This window comes from Anoplolepis gracilipes, chromosome 3 (genome assembly GCF_047496725.1).
Source record: "Anoplolepis gracilipes chromosome 3, ASM4749672v1, whole genome shotgun sequence".
Lineage (NCBI taxonomy): Eukaryota > Metazoa > Arthropoda > Insecta > Hymenoptera > Formicidae > Anoplolepis > Anoplolepis gracilipes.
The window spans coordinates 16,533,806-16,556,462 of record NC_132972.1 but is presented as its reverse complement, the minus strand read 5'-3'; the positions used below and the strand labels follow the sequence as shown (position 1 = coordinate 16,556,462).

At 33.7% G+C, this 22,657-nt stretch overlaps 1 protein-coding gene across 1 annotated transcript in view; it reads left to right on the top strand.

Moving 5' to 3' along the window:
- Positions 1 to 1,042: 1,042 nt before the first annotated feature.
- The window catches only part of Wdb (serine/threonine-protein phosphatase regulatory subunit widerborst), a 28,897-nt gene continuing 7,282 nt past the window's right edge, over positions 1,043 to 22,657 (top strand). Inside the window, exon 1 of the mRNA XM_072887682.1 lies at positions 1,043 to 2,983. Coding sequence (XP_072743783.1) covers positions 2,845 to 2,983 — 139 coding nt within the window. The 5' untranslated portion in view covers positions 1,043 to 2,844. The remainder of the gene's footprint in view (positions 2,984 to 22,657) is intronic.

Sequence of the window (22,657 nt, the reverse complement as noted above, 5' to 3'; positions counted from 1 at the left end):
AACATTTATTAATCATTGTTAGCAAATTAGTTTTTTTTTTTTTTTACAAAAGATGTTGAAAATGATTTTCACGAATGCTTTAACAAATAAGCCTTAACTTCATCTAATTTTGTTATTAAAAATAATCTTTCTTAATTCTTCTATATATCTTCGACAAAGAAAGATTAGTTTGCTAATGTTAATAATTTTGGATAAATATTTCTTTAAATATTTGAAATTAGATATATAAATATTTGTCGAACATCCTGTCCTAGTGAGAAATGACTGGTTGAAAAAACGTCTATTCAACGCATTCGACGTATTATCAATGTCTATATGACGTTTTTTCAACTGTCATTTCTTATTAGGATATTAATCAAAAAGTTGCGAGCATAAGAATCACAATGAAGAAGCAAAATGTCGTACAAAATATTTGCATATATTGTGACGTAATTTAATATTTAGATATTATCTTTCATAAGAAGCCGAAAAGAGATTAGTATTTTGTCAAATCATTTTGAGAAAAAATGTTTTAAATCGCGCAATTTCCTCCATTCTATATATTTGTATGTTTCAAATCAATACATTCTTCTAGATTCTTCAAGTCCATTACATTTGAAAATTACATTACATGTTTGAAAATTTTTAATAATTCATAAATTCAAATAATATTACACAGACACTTTCCCAAATTTCGCCGCCGCTAAACAGATCGAAACTTGCGAGACAGAGAAGTAGAGAAAGAAAGAGAGAGAGCGAGAACGAGAGAGAGAGAAAGAGAGAGAAAGACAGCAAACGAATGTCGTCAGTACGCATCTATAAAGCGATAACGTGATTCGTCAGTAACGATCGAGTTGTCTTCCATTTCTACGCATTGGCCGGTGCATCGATCGCGCACGCGAGCATCGACCAATAGTGTACGCCAACAACGCCGGCAGCGCGTACGTCATTGGTCGGAAGCGGAGGTGCTGCGCACGCACGCGCCGGGTGCGCTCGCGCATCTCCGTCGACGTTCGGCCGTCTCCGGCCGATGATTGCCGAGCGCGCATTACTATTTTCAGGCACACAAGGCACCTCTCTTGACGGATTTTCAATAAGTGAAGAGGGCGGCGGTGAGCGCGCGCGAGAGATAGGATCGGTCATTTTTTTTGTCGGCTTCGCGCGATCATCGGGCGATCCGTGTCGAGTGCTATCGGTAGAATACCTCGACGTTAGAATACAGATAGATGTATGTGTATGTGTGCGAGCGCGAGATAAAGCACTGTGTCGAAAAGCAAGCCTGGTGAATAAGCTAAGGAATAATCGAGGGGTGAAGAGGAGGCACACGCGCAGCAGCAGCTACCAGCGACAACAAGGGCGATGTCGGGCCACGTCCCGACGACTCTCGGCGCCTGACTCTTGGTCATCACGTCTTGTACGGTACGCTCCGTTCCAGAAGATGAGAGAGGTCCCCACGTCGCAGCGAGCAGCTGATGGCGGCCGAGCGCTCTTGCGTTACGAGCTGCTCTTAACGTACACGTCTACCTAACGTCGTCGTTCGCGTCCGGGCGGCGCGGTTGTGGTGTGGTGGTGGTGGTGTTGGTGTTTGACGGCCGCCGCGTGAAAGGGACACCAAGGAGGTCTAGCTAGACTCGACACCCGATTCTTGCGTATACTACATACATAACGCCTTTGCGATTGTGCGGATTATTATATATCCACATTAAGAAGCTTCAGACAGGATATATCGCTGTGTGTGCGCGCGGCCACATTACCCGCGGCCATACTTACTACACGGACGTGCGCTGCTATACCAGCCGCAGTCGAATCGTTCTCTTTCGTAACGGTGCTTTTTCCTTCTCTCTCTCTTTCTCTATCTCTCGGTCGGCCGGTAGTTTTCAACTCGACGCGCGAGCACGACGAGTACGGTACGTGCGTGCGTACGTACGTGCGTGCGTGCGTGCGTGCGTGCGTGCGTGCACGAGCGAGCGACACGCATATCGCTGGAGTGGAAAGACTTCAACACCGACCGATCAACCAACTTAACCAACGAACCAGCAACGGCTACCCATCACCGGCGCCGCCGCCGTGGTCGATCGAATCCACCCTACGTCGTTTGTCCGTGAACGAGTCAAGGAGAGAGCCCTTTTTCTTTTCTTCTATCAAGAAAGCAGCTGCCGGTCTTGTCGTCTTACGGCACATTTATATATTTCATATACGGTGTGCCTCTCTCGTGAAACGTGTAGGTGGGAGCGGAAGAAGACGGGCATGCTAGTGCGTCCGCGTGTTTGCGACAACGCCTAGAGTAATCTCAACCCCTTCCTCCCGTTGATAGCCGGTGCCGCGGTATCGATATTCGGAAATTTATGAAATCGTTCATGGGGTCCACGACCACGCCGTGACCATCATCGATTAGACAAATAAGGAAAAGGGAAAGAAGTCCTCGGGCGTGTACGCTATGCTCCTCGGATGCTCTCGGCGGAGCCCACTTTGTTTTTCTTCATCGCACAGTAAACAAAAGTGAATTGTGTTAAAGAGAAGAAGAAGAAGAAGAAGAAGAAGAAGAAGAAGAAGAAGAAGAAGGAAGAAAGAAAGAAAAAAAGAAAGAAAGAAAGAAAGAAAGAAAGAAAGAAAAAGAACGAACGAATGCATAAACCATCACACGTGTATCGTGTATCAATGTGTTCTTCTCTTTCTCGTGAAGTGCAGTGTATTTGTCGTCGTTCACGGAATGCGGTCTCTTCAAAGTGAAGGTGATCTTCGTCTCTAGTCGCGAGACGTTTCGCTATCTGGGAATACAACAGAGATAGGAGTAATAATACAGCTCTCATTGAGAGCTTCGACACATCATCAGGATAGTCTTATAGTGCCTCCGTTAATGCCAAAATGTCGTCAGGGACTTTCGTGGACCGGATAGACCCCTTCGCCAAACGATCTCTGAAGAAGAAATCCAAGAAGTCGCAAGGTTCCTCCCGTTATCGCAATTCGCAAGACGTAGAGCTCCAACAGTTGCCGCTGCTTAAAGGTTAGTCTAACATTTTTTGCTCTTATTTGGATACTTGTAAATTTAATGCCCTTTAGTTTATCTTTGAGTTAATATAAGAAACTAAGCGTTTATTACATTGTATTATATGTAGTTATATGCTGCGAATTACATAGTGACAATATGTCTGACGCAAAAGAAGTACAAGGTTTAAAAGAATTTAGAATATCAAAAGAGCAATCTTAACGCAAGATTTTCCAAATTCCTCTAAGAACTCTTGTCAATTTCTGTTTTAATGAATGTTTCAAGTAAATTATTTATAGAATCTTAACTTTATTTTACTTCAATGATTCAACGTTCATAAAAGATCTTTCATTTCATTACCGTAAAAGAGATAATGCTGTTAAAAATGTTATACGTCGATGAAACTGTCATCTAGTTTTATCGCTAGATCTATTATATTTTCTGCAAGTGAAGGCATAGCTCAAATATAATATCCTTGACGCCATTGAATAATTGGCAGCGAGTCTGCGGCGTTTCTGACTTGGGCAATTGCATCACATACATGATACTACACTCACTGATAAACATACTGGTCATTCCTGATTTCCAACACAATTGTCGTGCACTATTAATTGACGGGTCATGTTATCGAGAAATTCCAGTATACCGCCAGTATACTGACAAGAGTTTCCGAGGGCAAGCAATTTAATATGCGACAGTTCCATGAAGATACATTACCGTTAATAGCACCTCTATTACATATGCTTGCCTATCGACGGCACAATTAACACATATACATTACGATATAGTGGCGAGGAAATGTGAATTACAAAAAAAAAAAAGGGGAAAAAATTGTTTATCGAGACGTCACATTATACTCGTCAGCAAAGCATCGCATCAACGACTGAGAGATAATAAAGATAACCTTAGGCGCGTACAATTCGCATGTATCTTGGGAGGGACGTATATTTAATCAGATTAAAAATACAAATCGATATTTTTCCCTCGATAATTTGAAATTTATAATTGTTTACGTGCATTCTTCCAGACTCGCTTAAATCTGCGTATCGGACTGAATGACAAGTGCGACCACTTCTTAATGATGTAGAATCTTCGGAACCAGCTGATCTTGAGATCTCGATTCTGATTGAGATCCAGTTTCTGCATCGCATTCAATTGTGTTATAAGCAATATTTGATATAGTCTGCGACTTTGGGTGGTATTCAATTGGACACATTGCCTATTGGCTAGTTGAACGCAGGACTTTTTGATTGGTCAATCGTGCTGGTTACCCTAAGCACTGGTCGATATGAGTAGTTGTGGTCAAATGAACCTGTTCGCTGCTTCGAAGTAGATCATATGAATGAATCTCGCGTGGCTGACGGGTACGTCAAGAGTGTTTTGAATAGTTGGGAAGAGTTTCGTTCCGTTTCTTTCTCTCAATGTGTGTGAAGAGCACCGATATATTTTCCGATGTGGTATCTGCAAATCGCACATAATAAAACACAAGGAATTTATGATTAGCAATTGCTAGACTTGACTTCAACAGCGATCCCGTTCTTAACACCTGCGCCAAATACTTGTTAACGCAGTATGTCTGGCAAATCACAATACGATTATCGACAAGGAGGTTAGAAGAAGGAGCAAAAGATGTAGATTAAATTTTTTTCTTATCTTGATCGCGCATCTCTTGGGCAAGGAAAATAATTTTGAATATATATGCGCGCGCTTATATTTAGTCGATTCGATTACGTATCGTATACTTGTAGGTATTGAAGCACTTGTTACGCTCGACTTTTAAAAATTATGTTTACGAGAAATACGCTACATAAACTATTATGGTATTATTATTGGTTATACAACATGGATATTTGTATACAAAACCAGCAACTACAGGACATTGTAATGCGTTAAAAACTTTTGATGTAGTATTCGAATTAATTATTTTTAAAAAAATCATTTACATTAATAATATGCTAATAATTAATTATTAAATGAATAAAACTATTATATGCAAGATGTCTGAATGAATGGTGGAGTTTTGATCGATTTTTATAAATAACACAAACTGAATATTTATATGAATTTTTTAAATATAATCAACAATCAACAACTCAAACAATTTTAATACTTATTTAGTAAATTTCGATATGCCTCATTAATGGCACATCGTAACTTCAATTTCTACATTCAACCCAGAATGTGTGTGTGTGTGTGTGGGGGGGGGGGGAGTGTGGGGTGGGTGGGTGGGTGGATGGGTGGTTGCGGGCGTGTGTGTGTGTGTGTGTGTGTGTGTGTGTGTGTGTGTGTGTGTGTGTGTGTGTGTGTGTGTGTGTGTGTGTGTGTGTGTGTGTGTGTGTGTGTGTGTGTGTGCGTGAGCGGTGTGTATTTTTTCTGGCGTAATCCTTGCAATTTAGTCTATGATTCCATCCTTGAGAAGGCGTAAATCAGTAATTTTCACATTTTTCACATGTCCCCATAAAAAACCTTGTCTAAATCGTTGTTAAATGAGGATTACAGATTTGTGCTCCGCTAACCATAAGACGCAATTAACCTTATCTACAATGGTTTAGGTTAAGAGTTTTCTTACGAGGACACGTCAAAAATATTTTGTACAGTGTAAAAATTAGAAATTTACATCATTGTCAGAGATAGAATTATAGAATAAAGTGCGGGAATTACACCAGAAAAAGGAAGAGATGTTTTGAATCGAGTAAAGAAATTGAAAAGTGTTGAAATTTTCGTTATAACGTGTTATACTGTTAATGGGGCATGTATCGAAATTTATTGAATGAATAATAAAATTGTTGCTGATTATTATTAAAAAAAAATTTATATCAATATTCAGTTTGTGTTATTTATAAAAATTATTAAAAATTAATCGAAACTCCATTGTTCATTCTCGGATACCCTGTATTTATGTACCGGCTCTTATAGAAATACATAGTGTGTCTCACCGTACTACGTGCAGCTGTTTACTGCGTGTACTTGGCCACTACTAGTAGCTCTTGATTATTTATGTATTTCTTAGTTTTTAAAATTAATTAAGATATATCTTAATTTAAGATGCAATAAATTATTTAGAATATATTTTAATTTTAATTCAAAACCTAATCGATATATATGCACACGTAAGTAAATAATGGAATACACACGCGTTACAGAATCACTTTTCTCTGAAACTGCGAAATCAACTGAGAAAAAAAAATTCTACCATTTTTGCTCATCCTTTCACTTCCTTATCGATTATATTTATTGAACACTCATTTATTGAATATTTTGTATACACGCAGTACATGTATCAACGTGTTATGTCACGCGAGAGAAGCTACGTTAAGATTATTTACATGCGGCTGTACAATTCGTTTTATATAATCAAATTTAAAAATAAATATAAAAATGTAAAAGACAACAGTGATAATAAGAAGAGAAAATAAAAGAAATATGATTTCATAATATACCTGCTCTATATTATATGCTCTTTTTTCGTGTAAATATATACATGTGTGAAATATATCCACGTTACGTTCGCGAGTACGGGAACATATGTGATTTTTGAGTGACACATGACACATGATTGGCTGCGTTTCATAACCATTGCCAATCAGTATCGCTGAAAAACCGAATGTAAAAATTAAAACACACAGAAGTCTAAAACATACGCTCGATAAGTTATGTATTTATCTTTTTTAACGTATCGCTCTTTTTGAATTCTTGCTTGGAGTTTTTTTATAACTAATTTTCTCCACTAAATTATCTCTATCTCGAATATTGACAAGATATGACTGGTAATATTTAAATAAATATATATGTTAGGTATTTTTTAATCATGTCGCGTTTCAATTACATTCTATCACCCGCGAGAAATTTACAGCCAGTAATCGATTACACTTGACAATCGCAAAAAGATCGTAATTTAAATGCACGAATTTAGCTTCGTTGAATTTGTATTTATGTTTAGGATATACAGTGAAGGGAATCCATAGTCACACGCGAGATGAATTTCAAAGAACACTCGTGATTTTGAAAGCAATGTAACGCAGTCTGTGCAACGTATTGTAAGTAGATATGTATGTACATAATTCCGCCACGTGTAGCCGAGAATTCGCATCGATGTCGTACTTCCACCGCACTGCCATCTGAACAAAGTCATACCGAAGAGAACTAAAAACATAGCGACTTTTATGGGGAATTTGAAAGAAAAAGCTACCGACATTGATCGATTAGAGATGATATTAATGATATTTACTGCAGAGAATCTTCAATTCTTCAGCTGTTACGCGTTATAATAATAAGCATTTTTTCTACATACAAATCTTTTTTTCAGTGTTTATCGATGTCTAAAAATAAAAAAAAATTCGCACGTCAGCAGAGTCAAAGTTGTTTTTTCCCCATATTTATCTTCTTTTTTTTTTCATCTTTTTGGTCATTTTACGATGTATTCTTTCTTAAGTAAGCATTAGAGCAATCAGCGTTGATAATCAAGTGCGTATGATTATTATATCGAGATAATTAACGTATTGCAGCTGATAAACACGATAATAGAAAATAGAATAAACGTACGTAAAAAAAAAAGAGAACAATCGGTGGCCAATCGAAATAAAGAAGAATGAGAGAGAAAGAGAGAGAGAGAGAGAGAGTCAAAGCTATGAATTAACCGTGAAACAATAACCGTGTGCAAAATATCAAGGTATCTGTCCCGGGTCAATATTACGTACGGTGTGTAAATCAACGCAAAATTCGTCGTTATTCTCGACCAGATAGAACCAGTATTCTCGTTCTCTCTTGAGAAAAAAACCACTTTTTTTCTGGATTACGCACATATATTACGTATGGATATATAAATGCATATTTAAGTTATTTCAAGACTTATGCTATCAGAAAATATGTAAACACATTCCAGGAAAAAGATTCTTCGAAATAATCGAACATATCGTATAAGACGTTCTAAATTCCTCTCTCAGACTCCTCCCTTCCGTAATTTCTTGATGAATCTAAAGTTGATTGTCTCGTGTAATGAAAATCAGAATCTGCTATTTTTTTAATAAATTCAGATATTCCTGCAATATAATTAATATTTTATAAGACAAAACTCTATATTTGAAATAAAAAAAAAACATCAAGCATGATATTTACTTATGGTAGTTCTCGTCAATGAAAAAAAAGTAAGAATGTATATATGAGTATATTATATACACAGGATGTCTTCGAATTCACGGACATGGAGTACACAGCGTGATTGTCCGTGTCAAAAAAAGCAACTTTTCTTCAGCAAAAATGTCGAGGGATCAATAATTTTCCAGTTATAAGCAATTGAAAAAGACGGGTTTTTCGCAAACCAAACTTTGTAGAATTAAAAGATTAACACAATTATATTCTGCAGTTAATTTTAGGTGGAGTTTACTTTACTAAAATTTTTATTTAAGACTTATAGTTACAGAGATATATAATAGTAAAATTTAAAAACTAGCAAAAAATGATAATTTTTTCTCGACATTTTTGCTGAGGAAAAAGTTGTCTCTTTTGGCACGGACAATCACGTTGTGAATTCCGTGTTCGCGAATTCTGAGACACCCTGTGTATATATATATATACACACATACATATATATATATACTTTTTTTTTTTTTTTTTTTTTTTTTTTTTTTAATAAAAACTTAGATATTTTAATAATTTAAATTTTCCATTTTCTCAAATGTATAGACAGTTTTTTGTCTCCTTTTTTTAATTTTTCAGGAGTGATACAATTTTGCATTTCCGCGAAAATACTGAACATTTTCTAGGATATTTAAATTTTTCGAACGTATGCCGCAGTAGTGGTCAGACGACTCACCCTTCCACTCTACTGGTTGACCCACAAATCCGCGACATATATTTCAACATAGCGCGTACACAGGCTTCCACCTTGCAGCAGATGATGTCGTTCACCTTTGCCAGTAAAACGGCAACAATCTCTTTTGCTCTTTCTCTTCCTTCAAATAATTTCTTTCGATACCATTTAAACTGTGAATTAAAATAAATTATAATAAATAATTTTTATGTACGAAAATATTTTATTTTTACATTTTGTCATACTTTATATTTATGTAAAATTCGAAATAATTTTATTCTAAATTCAATTTCCAGTTACATATTTTTCTTTAGATGTTTTTTCTATTCTTTTGTGAAGTTGGCACCGCATTTTCAAGAATCGAAAATTTTATTAAGAGTTCTGTAGAGCTATCAAGAGTTATCAAGAGTTTGCACTCCAAATAATTCTACAGTTCTTGATAGGTTCTAAAAATAGTTTCGGCGAAATATCTAACAAAATAGCATTTTGAACATATGAGATGCCAACTTCCGTGGCATCGCAACATGCGAAAAATGGCATTTAAATTATTGTATCTTATAGTTCCTGAAGAGTTCTGCAGTTTCTGTATTCTAACAATAGTTCTAGTCGCTAAATATTTTTGTAGGATTTTTATGGAATTATGACAGAAAGGAAGGAAATTAAATAAATTGTTATACACGTTATATTAAAATATGTATTTAAGTATATAAAAAGATGATGTGAGATACGTCTGTCGACCTAGCCCCCCCACCTTGTAAAAATAAAAAAACAAATACTGCAAATTTATGAGCTATTTATGAGCTTTTATATCCCGCTAATTAAAAATTTTGAGCTCGTCACACTAGGTAGGAATTTAATAATTTTGGCGGGGAGGCTGAGTCGACAGACGTATGTGAGATAATACGAGGAGACTGCGATACATGACAATGCTCACGCAAGAACTCTCTCAGGTCGACTGACTTTTGTGTCTTGTACAATTTGAACCGAACGGTTAGATGTATCGCAAGGTCACATTAAAGAAAATAAATAATATCGCCAAATAACGGTTCTTATATTTAAAAAAAATTTTTTAATCTCGAAGCTGACACCTCTGAAATTTTTAAGTGTCGAGTAAGTTTTTTTCGCAATTACCGCATTCTAATGATAATTCCATTTACATGAGGAGTTCTATCGAAAGTTATTAAGGTTCGAAGTTATGAAATTAAAAAAAAGTTCTGATTACTTTTATCGAGAGAGAGGGAGAGAGAGAGAGAGAGAGAGAGAGAGAGAGGGAGGGAGGGAGAGGGAGAGAGAGAAGGGGAGAGAGAGAGAAAGGGAGGGAGGGAGAGGGAGGGGGAGGGAGGGAGGGGAGAGAGAGAGAGAGAGAAAAGGTGCCAGCTTCGAGATTAAAAACATTTTTTTAAATATTTAGCGACTAGAATTATTGGTAAAATGTGGCAGGAATTTTCGAGAATTATAAGATAGGATGGTTTAAATGTCAATTTTCGCATGTTGCGGTGTTACGGGAGGGTAACACCTCATATTTTCAAAGTGCTAGTTTTTAGGTATTTCGTCAGAACTATTTCTAAAATCTATCAGGAACTGTAGAATTCGAAAATGTCGAAATTTCTCCAATTAAACTAGCAATAAATCATAAAAATATACGTAGAAAGAAAATCCGTAATTCTACTACGATAAATTCCAATATAAAAAGTCTAATCAGCGTTAATTCATTTCGGAATTGAGTCAAGAGGCATGAGTTTTTTTTTTTCAATAATTTACAAGGTTCGTTAATCAAATTACGAACTTATTTTTTGCAAGATAACGAAGTGTAAAATAATGCGCAGGACGCGCATTACTTTTTTTTTTTATGCTAATATTTCACAGAATAAAACTAGCATTATAAAGTTCATAGTTTTTCTATTATCGGAATTGACTCTAATCATAAGTTGATATTATCCTTTTATCTTTCTGTCTACATTCCGGCCAGAACTGTACACATATATATCTACAGAGATATAAGAAATTTATCTATCGGATAAATCTATCTATCAGATAAATTGTCGATCAAGTCCATCGAAAAATGTTATAACTGCATTATTTTATATTGTGTAATAATATATATTTGTAAATTTTAAATTATGCAAATATTTCATGAGATTTTATAATACATATATATATGTATATATATTATAAAATCTCATGAAATATTTGCATAATTATTGCATATTTAAATTATTACATATATATATATATATATATATATATGTGCACCCCAAATAACTTTCTTAAATACTTAATGAAAAAATATTTTATTATAATTTTTTGGAAAGCTCTCGAGATTAAGCTACAAGAATATGCAAAAATATTTAGGGTGTTTGATTTAAGAAATTCAAGATGATCTTCATATAACTTCCAAACGACTATCCAAGGTCAAACCAATGGCACCATTTTATAGCCCCCTCGAAACCATACAACTTTTGTCTGAAACATTTTTCTTTAAAATAAAAAATAAGAAAATTATTTGGGGTGCACACTTAAAATGGGACACCCTGTATATACATATATATATATAAATTTGTAATATATCAGCATTTTAATTATGCAACACGCGCAAATTAAAATTATTTAATGTTATTAAATTATTACATATATGACGAAAATAAATTTTGTACTATGTTACAGAATAACAATTGTGGCAATATAAAATTGTTCCTTTTTCGAATTATTTAATATTTTATTCAACAAATAACTTTTTACGGATGAAGAAATATTTGAACTCATTTTTTTGACTTTGGTGAGTTTTACGTATCTCTCTATCGGCTCGAAACAACCAAGTGCAATAAATTATCGCGCATACCGAGCATTGCATTGTAGGGAGAAAAGATATTAAACTGCTCGTAAACAGCGACAGGTGAGCGGAAACAAATAGGAGTGGGAATCAAATTCAGTATATATTCATGAATCCGAGTTGGTTCAGTACTCAAACTTTGTCGTATGTGTATAGATTTTTAGTAATACTCATCAAAATTTCAACCGTTGTACTTGCGAAATATCTCGTCTAAACAAATTACTTTCAAAATTAATATACCCTTATTCAGATGTTTTTCCCATATATTGTTTGCAATAGAAAATGCAATAGATAAAGTTTACCTCAATTCGTTATCGCTTTCGACGTGATAACGAAATTGCAATGCGATGCAATCACTCTATTCCGCAAACAAGAAATGTGTCTGACGGTTATTATGTTTACATGTATAAAAATTGCTATGGAAATATTTATAAAACACAATATCTAAAATCCAAACTGCGATGCAAGGCAAGACTTTATATAAGTTTATAAGAGTTTATAGTAGTATATTTATTATTTGCTTTATAGAATCTCTTTATTATTCTCTTTGCTCTTTTTGCTTTCTTTGCCTTTATCTCTATATAGATCTCCTGTAGATTCCTCAGATTTTTCAATTGGGATCCATATCCAGAAGGTCACTATATTTTCGACGCGGTACATCCTCTTTAAACCGAACCTTTTCGGCGCTCGATACATCGGATGACACTTCGACCCGCGTTGTTACTTCATCGTCCCGATATATCGCTCCCACTAGACAGAGAGTGAGAGAGAGAGAGAGAGAGAGAGAGAGAGAGAGAGAAGGGAGGAGGCAGAGGGAGAAAGAGAGAAAGAGATAGACAGATAGAACTATAGCTCAATGACGCGCTTGAATATGTGCAAATTGAGTGAAGAAGGCGAGTCAAGTTCTCTCGCTTGAGAAACAAATTCCTACAAATAATAACGCCTCGACATTTTGTTGATCCGTGAAATTTTGGAAATCTAAGATGTGTATCCAAGAACGCAGGACCTTTATGTTCCAGACTATCACGTTGATTGTGTTTTCAATTTCTCGAAAGTTGGCGCACAACTTTTAATATTTCGATGTGTACTTTTATCCAAATAATTCTAAAGTTTTAGAGAAGATTCTAACATAGATCGTAAATTTCTTCCGAAGATACGGTAATTTTTTTCTTCGAAGTTTCGGAAGTTCATTGAGAAGTGTTGTAATTCTAATTAAATTTCTAAAGTAAAACAGTTATTATCAAATTTTCACATGCAAAAGGAGTGTAAAATTAACTTGAAATTAACTTCTTTTTTTTTCACATTTAATTGCCTAAACTTCTCTCTCTCTCTCTCTCTCTCTCTCTCTCTCTCTCTCTCTCTCTCTCTCACTCACTCACTCACTCTCTCTCTCTCTCCCCCTCCCTCTCCCCCTCCCCCTTCCAAAACACTATAATAAAATATTTTTTCATTAAATACTTTTCGAGTTATAAGGCTTCAAAGTTGCAATATTTTGACATAAAATACAAGATATCTCATAAAATATTTATTTCTCGATTATCTTATCCTAATACTTTTATGCACAGAATAATGAGACAAATCAATTGGCGTAATTAAAACACATAATTATGTTAAAGTAAAAATGTGTAATTGCTAGTTGCAAATTCAAATTTTTTTGTAAAGATAACTATGTGTTTTCTTTACACGAATTGATTTGTCTCATTATTCTGTGCATAAAAGTATTAGGGTAAGATAATCGAAAAATGAATATTTCACGAGATATCTTGTATTTTATGTCAAAATATTGCAACTTTGAAGCCTTATATCTCGAAAAGTATTTAATGAAAAAATATTTTATTATAGTATTTTGGAAAGTTCTCGAGATAAGTTACAAGAATATGTAATAAAAAATAGTAGGTTCCGTTTAAGAAATTAAAGATGATCTTTACGTGACCTTCAAACGACTATCCAAGGTCAAACCAATGGTACCATCTTATGGCCCCCTCGAAACCATACAACTTTTGTCTGAAACATTTTTGTCTTAAACTTATGGATTTTGAGATATTAGTGTATAAATTAAAATGGTCTACCCTGTATATATATATATATATACAACAAAAATTATATTGATGAAGAAAGTTAGTGCATTTCTGTTCAATGAAAGTATCATCAGACACCTTGCAAACTTTTTAGTCTCTAACGCGTTAAGTCTTATTCTTGAAACATTATTCTTGGAAATAAAACTTCAAATTAAATTTTTACCTAAATAAACTAACTTTTAGATGGAAATTTTATTGAGGTAAACTTGAACTTCTCTTACAATCTAACATCACCTTTTTTTATAACAATGTAATCCATTTTTTTTTAGAGGGTTTTTACTTTCATAAATATTAGTATGCTGTATTTATATATATAAATTATTATATATAATTGCGATTTTTTAAAATAAAGTATGAAAAAGCATTTCTCACGTGCACATGAAGGAAATAAAAAACAAAGATTGCGCGTGTGTTAAGTACAATTTCTAGGTTCTCGAAGTACGAAATGCAGTCATGATGTGCCGAGACCATTACGTCAGACATAAACACAATTTAATTATGCGTCATGCACAAGTGGGAGCGTTAATAGTGTTCTTTGCTAGAACACTATTAATTCTTGAGTGCGTTGAGTTCCATTCCATATTAAGGAAGAGAAGATCACGAAAATCAAATAAGGATGACTAACGAAATAATTCTAAGGATTCTTTCTTTTTTATGTTTAAGACGAGATAAACATAAAATACCGATAAATTTACATAAATACATTATAGATATGTACTTTTTTGATATATCTTTTTTTTCCCTCTCAAAAGGAAAATAATATATTTAGATTGCGAAGCATCAAAGTATAAAGTATAAAGATTTTTCACGAAATAAATTTTGGGGAAAACAAATGACGGAATTATTATCTGTTTATCTCTCTTTAAATGGATTTTTAATAATCTTTCAGTTCAACTCGCCCGTCGAAAATTTAATATCTTAATGACTTTTGCGCGTATATAAAATGCTCTTTTGTCTAATTATCGGGTTATGGTCATTGTCAAGATCAGGACAAGAGAATGACGCTGTGAATGTGCAATGGTAGCGCGAAGCAAGAGAGAGAGAGAGAGAAAGAGAGAGAGGGGGGGGGGGCAGACCAAACGAATATCGTTCGCACAATCAACTGCATAAAATGCAACTAACAAAAAGTATCGTTCATATTGCATTAATCCAGTGCACAAGAAATTTTCGATTGTTAGACATGTAGAATGTTGTGTTATACACATTTTCCGAACAGTAGCTGTTTTTATTCAATATGAATAAAGTCGATCGGCGCTAGAATATATTAGGGAAAAATTATTCCGAGGCACGAATGCTTCATACGGCTTTATATTAAATTGCGTTTTGGACTTGTTTATTGGATAAAGTTTTTTTTGCGATCTATTTTACACACGAGAGATATTAATTTAAGCACACAATACAATGATTTTATTTATAATGAGAGATTGTTATAATTTTTCCCCGAGTTCAATATACGTTGCTATAGATCTGCTGCTATAAATGTATTAGATAGCATGCACATACCTTATGTCATTTGTGATGCAATTGTCATAAAAAGAAAAAAAAAGGAGATGTGAAAGTTACTTTTATGCGATTGTGTTGTCAAAATTACATTTTTTTATATTAATAATTATATATAATTATGAAGTATAATATCAAATATTTATATAATTATATCTATCCTTTCATAGAGTATTTTTGTTAGAAAAAAAAAACATTTTTCAAATATACGACATTTAGTACATTACGTAATATATTATACACACATTACGATTAAATAACAATATAAATTTGACATACATTCCTCGCATGCTGACACCGCAAAAAATATGAAAAGAAAACCGTAGAAAAGGGAGAACAAGTGAAGGAATGTGAGCAGTGGAAAGCGGGGAAAAAATTAAAAAAGGGGCAGAGGGAAGAGAGAGAAAATACGTAAAACAGGAAGATCAAAGAGGAAAAGGGAAGAAAGCGAAGCACAGACAATGATGACACTAGGAGTGGACAAAGCGAGAGGGAGTGAAAGCGGAACGAGGAAGGGAGGGATAAGGGTTGTAAAGGAGGCGAAGAGGCTACCTGATGGAGAACCCCTAGAGAAGCGGTGGAAGTATTGATCCGGAATGTCGGCGACCACCTGCCTGGAACGCGCGCTCTTCTACTCCTTCGCCACTCAGTCTCTTCTCCTCTCTCTTCTCGCGCTTCAACTCCCTACTCCCGACTTCGTTCCTCTCCCTCTTTTCGTTTACCTCTTTCTCTTCTTTCCTCGCCCTTTCGATTTCCCCTTGTTTTCCCATAGTTTTCTCTATCTCTTCACAATAATTTTTGTTCTTTTTTATCTTCTTATTTATTATTTTTATATCTCATTTATTGGTTTTTCGTCGCCTTAATATACCATAATTTATATAGTTATATATTTTTTTAATTTATTCAATGAGGACGGGGTGAAGGTTTACATTTATTTCAGTTTTTTTTCTCTCTTCTCTTTATTTATTCCCAGATTTTTCCTTCATTCATTCTCTTGCTCTTTCTTTCTCGTTCTATCTATTATCCTTGCATTTCATAGCATAATTTACCAGAATTGCTCTCGGGATTCAGTCGATCTCAATTCCGCCAATCGCGACGGCTCCCCTCGAACGAGCTCACACTTTTGCACCAGACGCACATTGATTTGTCTGCCTTGTTTGAATGATAAATAAATTGTGCCGGTGAGATCAAAAAATAGTTTATATTGATAAATAAATTACACATATATAAAAACAAATTATTTTTATACAAATATATAGTGTTTCACGTACATAATGTTGAAGTCATCTATATAAAGTTAAGACATAATATTTTTTCTCAGATAAGATAAAAATGATTTATTTCAAGTTTATGTAAATACAATTATAAAGTATCTTATCTATGATTTTAAGATAACATTGCTTTAAAAAAATATAATTAAGAAAAAAATAAAAACATAATCGTATACTTAATACAAAACACCAGCAGCATGCTGCTAAATCTTGAATAAGAATCAAACATTAAAAAATCATAAGGTGCTTATTAAGTCTGACTGAGTTCTATTGATTGCAAATTATTTTAAATAATTTAGGGCAGATAATGTATTTTTTTCATCTAAGATAAGGATATAGATTATATATCTCATTTTTATCTAGATAAAGATGAGATAAGACAATTGGTTCATCTAAATGATTATCTAGATAATTTCATTTAGATAACAGAAAACATTGCAAGTATATATACAGCATCTTTCTCACTAAAGCAAGCCTTTTTCCTATTTGCGAATCAATAGTTCTTATTTCGACTAATTTAAAAAAGTAATCAGATTCAGAAGGAAAACCTCACAAACTCCAAAAATCTGATTTTGATTAAACTTTATACACACGTAAGAAGGGAGATAAATAGATAGACTTTTAATTGCTGTCCACAAACAATTTTAAAGGATGAAACTACCCCTCATACATTGCAGTTTTTTGCTTTCCTCGACATATCTTGAAAATTAGAATTTTTTAAAAATAATTTTTTTCAAAGGAATAAACCACCCCTCATATATAGAGTGGCTAGTAAAAACCTAATCTAAACTAACCTTTACTTAATCAGATTAATAAAATTTAAAAAAAAAATAATTTTTGAAGAAAGTTAAAATTGACAAATTATTTTAATAAATTTTATTATTAATAAAATTTTGAAAAAATATTTTTAGTTTTAATTTTTTTTAAACATTTTTTAAAATTTTTATTAATGTAGTTAAATAGAGGTGTTCTTACCATGAAACTTTTTTGTATAAAACATTTTTTGATATCTCCATTAATTTTCAAAATATGTCGAGAAAAGCAAAAAGTCACAATATGAGATGGTTTCATCCTTTAAAATCGTTTTTGGACAACTAAAAATTTCTATATTCATCTTTTATCTGTCTTTTTCCCTTATATGTGTGTAAAGTTTCATTAAAATCAGAATATTTGGATTTGCGAGATTCTTTTATCAGGGACGTAAATAATAATAGTAAAGTTTATACTCTACGATTAATTCCATGCAAATTTTAACAAAACTTTAAATTGAATTTGAACTTCAATTAATCTACTTGAGCCGAAATAAAAATAGGAACGCATAAAGTATTACTCTTTATACGCGAGCAAATATAAAATGGCATTCTTATCCTTCTCAATCTGCGGTGGTGCGTCGCCGTCGCACGTACGTAAAAGTAACGTGTCGCGTTATGAATGAAATTATAAATATGTGCATTCTAGATGATCGCACGCACGTAATGTCGAGAGAGAACGAACGAACGAACGAACGAACAGGCGCGAGACGTGAGAGTAACGCTATTTTTGGAGTTCCTCTCGTTACGGCTCGACCTTCTCCCTCCCCTCGCTTCCTCCCCCTTCTCCTTTCTCTTTCATTTCCATCTTTCTACCGAATTTAATGGAATCGCATATGGCCGTTCAACTGGCCTATCGAGAGAAATTGCGAAGAGGCTCTTGCGATGGAAGAATTGTGTCTGGCATTGATTACATCAAACCCCGAATGAAAAATGAATTACAGCCGCACTTTGTTACAGCCCGAGAGCGTGATGTGAACGCTCCCCCGCTGTATATTTTCGCGTAAATCACATATATATATTTTTCATTCTGATTCCGTTATTTAATAATAATCCGTAAACCTGTGTACTATGAAATTAACGATATAATATAACAATAACGTAAGAGCTAATATAAATCAAAATTATTTATTTAATCATAACTTGATTGTAACGGATTGATTTATCGAAAAGACCTTAGATAAGTAAAAATTCCGACCTAAGAGGCGCAAAGAGAAATGAAAAAAAAATTCTTTTTTTAAAGGGAATATAAAGAAGTTTTGTGTGTTCTTTTTTTTAATAATCACTTTAACAATTTTTGGTATTACTCTTCTGTGAGAGATACGAGAATAGCAGAACGTTAAAATTTTTAACAAGTAATAACAAAACGAAATTCACATCTGTAATCATACAAAAAATTAAGAAATTATCTCACTTTTATTTTTGTCTCATTTTTTAATCTGTCGCTTGCGCTTTTATTTTTTACTTAATAATTTTTTTTTTCTTAATATTTTCCTTTGTCAATAAATGAAAATATTTCCGACGCGAATCGTGTCGACTAAAAAAAAATGTGTGACAGTGTGAAAGTGATAATAATTTCGCATCATGCGGTGTGATCTGACGTAGGTAAAATCGTCTAAATATGTCTTGGACATGTTACAAAGCTTGTGTTGCTATGGGTGCTATTTCTATTCGCCAATTTCGAATGTCGCCATTCAAGAGTGACGATAGCAGGCACTTACTACTTGGAATGTAGCGATCAGCTTTTTCTTCTCAGACGTATATGCATATATAAATTTTGTTAGCATCCCGGAAAAAAAGATATCTTGGCGGATAAATATAACGTATAGAGATTGCTGCCAATTTTTCTTCGAGGATGGCCACTTTGCGCCTAGATTTATTCGCGATATTTTGCGTAGGACGGGCGTTGGTTGGAAGGAAGAAGAGAGAGAGACAGAGAGACAGAGTTTGACATAATTTGATAAAGTCATTGAGGCCACGCCATGTATCATTATGAGCAAAGAGACCGAGCCATCATCCCTCCGAAGCGCACAGGAAAAACTGATTAACTGATGTGTGTGTTATCCTTTGACAGACGATATACAGGATTTTCCAAGTTCTTTATCGAAAGCTTTTAGTTAAGCTTTGTGTTCACGATGATAGATCTCGATCCAAGAAATGTGTAACCCATAAAATTGCCACTTTTCTGTGAAAGCTGCAAACTGTTTGGCTACACATTTCTCGAAACTAAAACTCGAATAGAGTTCTCGGACACAAGGCTTTACAAATATTTCGATAAAAAGAAAAAAAAATCGCGCGATTTCTTTTTCTATAATATATATAAAAATTTTGACAGTGTTTACCGGTTAAAAAGAAATTTCTCCCCCCCTCTCTCTCTCTCTCTCTCTCTCTCTCTCTCTTATTTTTTGGTGAACATATGTTCTGGCGTAAATGAATTTAACAATACGATTTAAATAACCAGGTTAGTACTCACTCATTGGACTAGTCTTATATCTTAGCCTTCGTCGCATCTTGAATAACTTCAAACCCTTTAAATACTCTGAAATATCGAAAGTCTAATGAGGCTACCGGAACTCGAATGATAGTGATTAAGTATATATGCGCGCGAAAAAAATAGCCCTTCCTAAATACATATTTTCGAATCACATCAATACACGCGTTCTTCTTCGATTTTATATTTGTATGGATTTCGCGATTTATTTAATTATTTAATTATGTAATTTTAAGTAAATCGCGATTCTATATCTGAAATGTAATGAAATACAGGATGTCTATACTCATTGAAAAAATATGGAAAATGTGAAATTCTTAAAGATTTTTTTATACCTGGAAAAATCAAGGAATTCTTATGGAATTTTATTAAAACTCTGCGAGTTTTTAAAAAATTCTTTGATAATTTTCTTATATTGTAAATAGTCAGCAAATCAAGTGGATTATGTATTTAAAATATATTATAAATATATGTTTATCTTTATTTACATGTCAGTGTTTTAACAATAACATAAACATGCAGTATCTATTTTTCAATCTAATTTTTAGTGATAAAAAATGAAAATTTTATGCAAGTAAAAAATGCTTATTTTACGAAATTATTGTTTTTTTCAGTATATTTACAAAAATGTGGCGCTCTCTCGAAACTTAAAGCGGTTTGTGTTTTTCCTTCCGTATCAGTGAAAAACGTAAACGCATGCAATAAAAAAATTTATTTTAAGAAGTCATATTAAGAAATCTTTAAAATATTCTCTTTATTTGGAACTTCGAACAAATATACACTCTAAAATTATGTAATTTTAGCGATTCCAATATCAGCTTTTGTGGCTACGATCATCAGTTAATAATGATAAGCGTTTAATTATTACGAAAGAATTGATTGTAATCCTAATCTTCCTTATTAAGCTGGACCCCTCTACCATCGCCAAATAAAATAAAATTGCACCTATCATTTAATTTAGTGCTATTATGTTGCTAATTTGTTGCTGTAGTCCGGATTTTATTGTTCTTACCGTTTAGAAATTCAAGTTCAAAGTGGAGAGGACTAACTTGACATTAAACTAGTGAAAACATTTTGAAAAAATTACATAAAAATATTAATACTCGAAACTTTATCATCGCGAAGCTAGTACGTCGGGGACTAAAATCGTTATAGTTAATTAAAAAATTTGTTGGTTGTATGTTTTTGGTACCAAAATAATGTGTGGACAATATATTATCGAAATATGTTTTTGAATTTATTGATATACAGCAAACTTATATCATAGTTGATTTTTTTTTTAAATTAACTTATCTACAAAATACTTTTAAAATAAGCAACAATTCAATATCATATATATATATATATATATATATATATATATGTTGATAGTATATTATTCACAGATTATTTTAGTACCAAAAACATACGAGCAACAAATTTTTCTAATGAACTTATACTATAATACTACGCGACGTATAGAGTTCGCGATGACAAAGTGTCGATTTTCGATACTTCAAAACGAGCAACAAATTTTTTTATTTAACTATTTTAGTTCGCGGTGTGTAGGTTTCACGATACAGTTTCGAATTTTAATATTTTTATGTCATTTCTTCAAAATGTCTTCACGCTATCTTAGAGCAACAAATTCTAGTATAAATGATTTTTTGATTCGTGCACTCTATATACATTATATATATTGTTCTCATTAGGGAGGGGCTAACTTAATATCAAGTTGCCATCCCTCTACTTTGAACTTGAATTCCTGCTAAAAAGTAAGAGCAATAAAATCCGGACTACGGCAGCAAATTAGCACACAATTAGCACGAAATTAAATAATAGGTGTGATTTTATTTGGCGATGGTAGGGGTTCAGCTTAATAGGGGTAATTCGCGCGTACAATCCGTGGACGTTGACTTGCGATTACGTGGAAGAGAAGACAGCCGAGAATGCTGTCGATATAGCGAGACTACCCCCACTTTCTCTCTTCCAACAGATTGTGTACCTAGTGAAGGTGGCTGCACACGCCGTTGACGGGCCGATAACTGTCACGCGCGCATATATACTTAAACCTCTTCCTTCTCTCTAAACGTGTAATCGTATTTTTCCCCCCACTTGCTCCACTAAATTCGGAAATTTTTATTGCAGAATTTTTACCTAATAATGCGCGCGATAACATAACAAAAAAACTTTTTATGCAAATACTTCTTTACGCACATTATTATTTACAAGAATGCCCCCCCCCCTCTCTCTCACTCTCTCTCACTCCCCTCTCTTACTCTCTCCCCTCTCTCTTTCTCCCCTCCCCTCCTCTCTCTCTCTCTCTCTCTCTCTCACTCACTCACTCACTCACTCACTCTCTCACTCACTCACTCACTCACTCACTCACTCACTCACTCACTCACTCACTCACTCACTCACTCACTCACTCACTCACTCACTCACTCAGACATAAAAAAAATCGCACATCTTGAAAAAAAGAAATCTATATATATGTATACAGGATGGCCCATTTTAAAAAATACGGTCAATTTTCTCGTAAACTAAGCAAAATATCGAAAAATGGTTCAGACATATGTTGCATGGTTTCGAAACGGCTATAAGATGGTGTCATTGGTTTGACCTTGAAGAGTTACATGAAGGTCATGTGAAGGTCATTTTTAATTTTTTAAATGAAACACCCTATATATTTTTGCAAATTCTTGTAGCTTATCTCTGAGCTTTCCAAAACACTATAATTAAATGTTTTTTCGTTAAACACTTTTTGAACTATAAGACTTCAAAGTTACAATATTTTGACATAAAATACAAAATATCTCGTAAAATATTCATTTTTCGAATATCTTACCCTAATACTTTTATGCACAGAATAATGAGACAAATCAATGGGCGTAATTAAAATACATAATTATGTTAAAATAAAAA